General features: G+C 35.1%; 1 protein-coding gene across 1 annotated transcript in view; it reads left to right on the forward strand.

Annotated features, from left to right (window-relative positions):
- Positions 1-5,307, forward strand: part of TMED10 (transmembrane p24 trafficking protein 10) — a 32,625-nt gene extending 27,318 nt beyond the window's left edge. The window contains exons 4-5 of the mRNA XM_036913133.2: positions 1,677-1,803; positions 2,240-5,307. Of these exons, the coding sequence (XP_036769028.1) occupies positions 1,677-1,803; positions 2,240-2,361 (249 nt within the window). The 3' untranslated portion in view covers positions 2,362-5,307. The remainder of the gene's footprint in view (positions 1-1,676; positions 1,804-2,239) is intronic.
- The last annotated feature ends 1,584 nt before the right edge of the window (positions 5,308-6,891 follow it).

Below are 6,891 nucleotides of genomic sequence, written 5' to 3' on the forward strand. Positions count from 1 at the left end.
TCAGTAGGCAGAGGTACAGCTATAGTTTTACTTCCTGTTCCTTTTTGTAAGTTTCTGTTTAGGGAGCCTTATATCATTTATCTTTAATGAAGTATCATGCCATTGCCTTTGTACTGACTGATTCAGGAACCTTTGGAAGATAAAGTAGACACAGGGAGGGAAAATGTCAAACAGACTAAGGTTCAGCTTATTATTTATCTCTTGTATTGGTGTCTTTTTCCTAGAGAATTTTTTTGCTCTTTAGCTCTATATGAAATCAGTCAGCAATATATATATTCTAGGTTAATGGTAAAACCTGGCATTTGGACATTCAGCTAGAAGAGTTAGGTCAGTGCATTAAGTAACCATGGGGTAAATCTTATACACAGTTAGCGTTAGTCCTTTCTGTATGTCAGTCACACCATTAACTCTAGCCAACATTTTACAAATATAAGAAAATGTACATCCAGTGAAAGAAAATTTAGGTGGATCATTGCAAATATATCACCACATTTTATGTACCTTAAATATAAACACAATTTTTATACCCTAATCTTAATAGCAGTTTCTAGTTTTAAATAACTTTTGTCTTATTCTTCACATGTTTAGTGAAAAATATAGATCAGCAAAGAGAACATAAGGACATCCTTATACTCTTCCCATTCATCCCATGTTAACTGCTGTTAATATTTAACAGAAAAAGAACAAGAAAGGTGACTTGGACAAAGGAGAAGAAGTAGGGACTTCCATAGAGAATGTATGGTAAACAGATGTAGGAAAAGAAATTTTGAAGTGGTATCTATGTGGGAAAAATTTTAAGAGCAATTTATATATGAGTCTTAAGATCTGGAAAGCTCTAGTGGCATTTCCCCATCTTTTAAAGCAAGTCATAATTTAAGCTTGAAAATTAAAAACAAATAGAATGATGAAATCCTTGCTTTTGTCATATATAACTGTACTTACTAGATAGAGTAAGCTCTTGGAGGCTTCACAGTTCTCTAGGTTGAGAAAGGAAGACAGTCATTTCTTTCTCAACACCCTTCGTTCTTAGTATACAAGGAAGTCTTTGGAAATTTCTTTTGATAACAGGCTGTGTAATTCTAAAAACACAATGCAGCCTTTTTCTAGCAGACTTAGGATTCCTCTGGGATCTGGAATTCTGATGTAAACCTTAAAGCTATTGTGGGATTTAAATAGAGCAAACCAGATTTCTCTAATTTGGTAGTTTGGGTTATTATCTCAGTGCTATAGTTACATTTTCTCTCTCATTCCTGTGCATTCCCTATTGGGAATTTTGTAGGTTTTCTTCTCAAACCACATTTAACTAATACTGTGACTCACATTTATTATGCCAATAATATTGTTTATTTCTTAGATATTAGTGGAAGGGCAAAGTAAAATATTTTACTAAAATCATAAATCTTGGGAAAACAGTATGTCTTACTTTACAGCCTACCATATTATAGTACTTCTAAGGAGGTTTAAATCAAAATTAAAGTATAAGAAAGTCTGAGGTGGAAGCACATATAAACAATTGGTAGAGAAGGGAAGAATCTGAAGTTTTCAAATACATTAGAATAATAACATTGGAGATTTTAAGTTTGGTGAAAAACTTTTCAAAAGATTCCCCCATTGCCTTGTGTTCTTGACTAAGGCATTTTTTTCAGGGAATGGTTCATAATTACTTTCTTTTCCAGATTGCAAAAGTTGAGAAGCTGAAACCTTTAGAGGTGGAGCTACGGCGCCTTGAAGACCTTTCGGAATCCATTGTCAATGATTTTGCCTACATGAAAAAGAGAGAAGAGGAGATGCGTGATACCAATGGTGAGGGGGAGACGGCTCTTGTTTCTTAATAGGTGAACCATAAGGGAAGCAGATCCCCAAACTTTAAATTTGGGTATAGCTTTTTCTCAGTTTTACCAAAGAGGGAGTGTGTGGAAGGATAATTGCTTACTTCAGTGATGCTGCTGTAAACAAGCCTTGTTAGGTTTTGAAGGGAATAGAAATTTCTTCTGTGATAGGCAGTTGACCTATATTGGCTCATAACTACATATAGCTTATAACAGTGTATCAAATTGATAGTACTCATCTTTATAGTTTCTAATATTTATATATAGAAGAGTGAATATTTAAGAAAAAACTATCTGTGAAGTCCTACTATGAGGCCTAGGATGAAATTATTTATTTTGCCGTTTCTCCCAGCCATTGTTGTACCTGCTGAACCTTGCTCCTTATATTTACAATGGTTTTGGTTTTTCAGAGTCAACAAACACTCGGGTCCTATACTTCAGCATCTTTTCCATGTTCTGCCTCATTGGACTAGCCACCTGGCAGGTCTTCTACCTGCGTCGCTTCTTCAAGGCCAAGAAGTTGATTGAGTAATAAGGCCCAGTATCCTACCTTGTATCTCAGCCAGCAGAACATCACTGGGACATGCGTGGCCTAAGGCATCCTACCAACAGCATCATCAAGGAACACTGGAACATTAGTTTTGCCAGAACTGCTCTCTTTTGGTGTGGGAGGCTGTGGGTTACCACCTACACCCAACAAGTCAGTAAGGGACTTCTTTTTAACTTGGTAGGATTTGGACTGGTTTTGCAACAGTTGGGCTGTTATTAGGCACCTATGACAAAAAAATAGGGGTTACCTAGATAATGCCAAAGCCAGCATTTGTACTGGGTTTCCTCATGTGATCTGTTTGAACCATGTTTTCTTTCCTTCTCCCACTTGTTTACATCTTGGGCTTCTCTCTGGTTCCTTTACTAAGACTTGTATGACCATGTTGAACTTGTTTCATTCTGATTGTCCTCTTTTGGTTGCCGTGTGAAAACACCCTTAACTTTCTCTTGACCCTTAGCTGAAATATTTAGTGATATAAATATCTGGTGATACTCTTTCATAAGTTTATGTGTCTTAAAAGTGTGATGGATGGGACATCTCATAGAAGTGAGCTTTGACCTGTGGATAACTTTAAAGGCAAATTTCATTTTAGAGAATTAGAATATTTGTGTCAACTATTGGAATTTTTTTCATTTTCTGCATTTATGCATACTTAGTCCATGTAGTTTTATCATGTGTGGATTCATGTGCCCACCACAAAATGCAGAGCTGTTGCATCACATGGATCCCTTGTGCTATCATTTGATGGCAGCAGCCACCTCCCTTTCTAAGCCAAAGCTCCAGCTTTTGGCAACCACCCATCTTTTCCCATCTCTCTAATTTTGTCCTTTCAAGAATGTTATAATATAACCTTCTGAGATTGACATTTTTCACTCTTTTTTATTGCTCAGTAATACTCATGGTTTGGATATGCCACAGTTTGTTTAACCATTCACCCATTGAAACACATTGGAGTTGTTTTCAGCTTTTGGCCATTACTAATAAACTTCTGTGAACAGCATGTACAGTTTTTATGTGAACATAAATTTTCTATTTCTCTGGTATAAACACCCAAGAGGGCAGTTGCTGGGTTGTATGGTAAGCACATTTGTTTTTGTAAGAAACCATCTTACTCTTTTTCCAGAGTGATTGTGCCATTTTATGTTCCCACCAGGAGTGTATGACCAATCTTGTTTTTCCGCATCCTCACCAGCATTTGCTTTTTTTTTTTTTTTTAATTTTTATTTTAGTCATTCTGATAGGCTTGTGTAGTAATACCTCATTATAGTTTTCATTTGCATTTCCCTAATGGCTAATATTGTTGAATAACTTTTTGTGTGCTTATTTGTCATCTGTATGTCTTCCTCAGTGAAATATTTTTCATGTACTTTGCCCATTTTCTAATTAGATTGTTCTTTTTACTGTTGAATTTTGAAAGTTCCTTAGATATAAGTCCTTTATCAGAGAGGACTTGTGGTTGCTTGAATTTTTAACAATTTCTATCAAGGAAGAAATAAGTAAAATTTATGAAGTCTTTTTATGTGGTCCATCACTTCACTGACTTAATTCTTGTCCTGACATGTTTGTTCCCTCTAGAGGATTAAAACATGAGTTATAAAAAAATAACACATCTGGGAGGAACGTGAATAGATTAAATACTCGAAAATACATGCTGTGAAAGCAAAGCCAAGAATCTCTGTTAGTATATGTGGTGCCTCAAGGCCAATACTAATGTAAATAAGAGAAAGCATGGATACAGATGACCATGTTCGTAAACACTTATGAAAATACTGTCACTTGAAATTTTCCCTGCTTCTCCCAGTAAAGAGGATAGGAATTTTTCCATTCTGTAATCTCTTTTTTAACCCTGTTGACTGTTACAGGGCTTCATCTAGTTACAGTGGCAAGAATTATAGGACTTAGGGCCATACAGCTTATAGTTAAGAAGCAGCATGTTAGAATTAACAAGAGAACACTGCTGGGATGACCTGGATAAAGTACCATAGATGGAAGAGGCAGTGAGTTGTGTTGTTAAAATCTCCAGCTGTTCTGTTCATGTCCCACGTACTCTGAACCCAAAAGCGTTGTTTCTTCTTTTGACTCCCTGTATGAATCCCTCTGGTGTGGCATAAAAGTGATTCTTTCATTAATTTGTGCAGCATTGCCATCTGCTGTTAAGAATTGATAGATAAAGCTTCTGAGAACTTGGCAGCCGAATCCTTTCCATAAGGGAGAGCAGCAGATTTTGAGAAAGTCTATCTGTGTATTATATGTGCTAAATGACACAGAAATGCAACCAATAGCAAAAAGAATAACCAGATTTGTGGGTTAAGATTCATCCTTAGACGTTTTTTTAAAGGTGAAATTTTGTTCTTTGCCATTAGCCTAACAGGATACTCTCGTATTTCTGACTGGTGCCTTTCCCCTTTTCAGAAGCAATGAAAGTGACTCAGTTATAGTCTTCTATTCTGACAAAATATCAAAGAAGAAGATAGTTAAACTAGAAGATACTTTATTTTGCTGATGTTTTTCCCAAATATGACTTTGTGAAACTGAAATTCTTTCATGTCCTTTTCCTTTACTCATGCCAAAACTACCAACTCAGCCATCTGTGCTTTTAAAGATCATTGATGTCCCACCTTGAATTTACCTAGAAAATAAAATTTTGCCTTTGATAAAAGGCGAGTACAAGAGCAAATCAGCTTTAAAAACAAGTTTACCTGCTTTTCTCCATTTTTGAGCCTGTTATTCAACAGTCTGTATAACATAGATGAGAATGATACATACAGTCTAATTAAGATTTGTTATACCACTGTCATAAAGCCCTGTTGTAAGCTGTTTTTCTTGTTTTGGAAAGAGGCACGTGAGATTTATACAGATTCACTTGTAAATGTTGGATTGGGGGTTTTTTTTGTGAAAATTTTCTCAAATAAAGGCTAGCAGAAACCATCTTAGCTGTATTTTCCTGTTACTCTCGAGTAGCTCTTTGTCTGGAATGGCAATCCTTCCTCTATTTACCCGTTTTGAAGTATGGCAAATTTTATGTGATGAACTAGAGAAAAAGTAGTGTCCATAATTTTCTCCAGATGCATCAAGTTTATGTGAGCTAGTAAAAGTTTATTGTATTTTATAAATATATAAATTACACATAATACATCTTCAGGAAAACCAAATACAGTTCTGTACACCAGGCATTCTCTATGGCTTCTCTTGGAAAGTGCTGTTGGAATTATTCCTATAGAGGGTCGTCCCCCTTGCCCTCCATTTTTAAAAATACCCGTCCCAATTTACAACTCCTCAGGACTTGCAATTTTGAACCATCACATCTATGCAAAACCCCTCCCAACAGGTAAAAGCCATTTTCTCCCTTTTACTTACAGTTCAACATTTTTCATATAAAGCTCCTTTCCAAGAGTCAGTCTGAAGTGCTTTGCACATTCATTGACTGGTCTCTTATTTACCCTCCACCTCCATTCCCCCAAAAACATAATAAATTTATCAGTGAATCTATAGTCTATAAACTAGTAGTTCCCAGCATCTGAGTTAAATATCTTAACATCAAAAATGTCTTACTTCTCACCAATCCTTTACTTTTAGAGAAAATAAATAATACAGAAAAACAGTAAATGGATTTAAATTTAATTATCTCAATAGTATCATACTTGTTAAATAGTAATACATGTCCTGCAAACTTAATCAGTGGTGTCCCATGTAACAAGCCTGTGTAATTTTTAATTATAACTTAAAAAGTAAAAAGCAACAGGTGAAATTAACTTTAATAATAAATTTAGTCTGATATATCCAAAATAGCACTTCTATATGTAGTCAATATGAAAATGAGATTCTTTTATTTTTTTTTTTCATATATCAAGTTTTTGAAATCCAGTATGCATTTTACAGCTACAGCACATATCTCCATAGAGACTAGCCAAAATTCAAGATTCTCAAAGCTGTATGTAGCTAGTGATTCATTGAACATGAAGGTATAGTCTTTGCTTGGTACTTCGGTAGATTATTTAATTCTGTGGCCCATGGGATCTGCCATTCACAAGTGGGAACTTAAGTATCCTAAGTTACTAGCTATTCTCCTGTTAAAATGTAACATGGAAATACACATTTTTAACAAAGGCATTTAAATATCAGTCATGCTTTTAGAATGTTGAGTATGTCTGGATTTAACGATAAATAATCCAAGGTCAGATATTTAGTTTCATTTACATGCAGTATAATGAAGAACTGAGCAGGAGCGTTTCTGTTCTGTATTCTCTAAGATGGAACAGGACGTCTATTAAGTATATGCATTGTAACTAGAACAATCCAAAATACCAGGCTAGCCAAGTTACAGAAAACTAGTTAGCCCTTCATTGCAAATATGCCAAAAAAAAATGAATTTTCAAGTTAGCTGAAACCTATTCAGCTTCTCTGAAAGTAAGTCAACACTTCTGATTTTAAGTAATTGTTTTTTCCATTCTTTTAACTCAAAAAACCATTTATTGACCATCTACTCTGTCTAAATATACTAAGCTAAACTCT

The sequence above is a fragment of the Manis pentadactyla genome, chromosome 11, assembly GCF_030020395.1.
Source record: "Manis pentadactyla isolate mManPen7 chromosome 11, mManPen7.hap1, whole genome shotgun sequence".
Lineage (NCBI taxonomy): Eukaryota > Metazoa > Chordata > Mammalia > Pholidota > Manidae > Manis > Manis pentadactyla.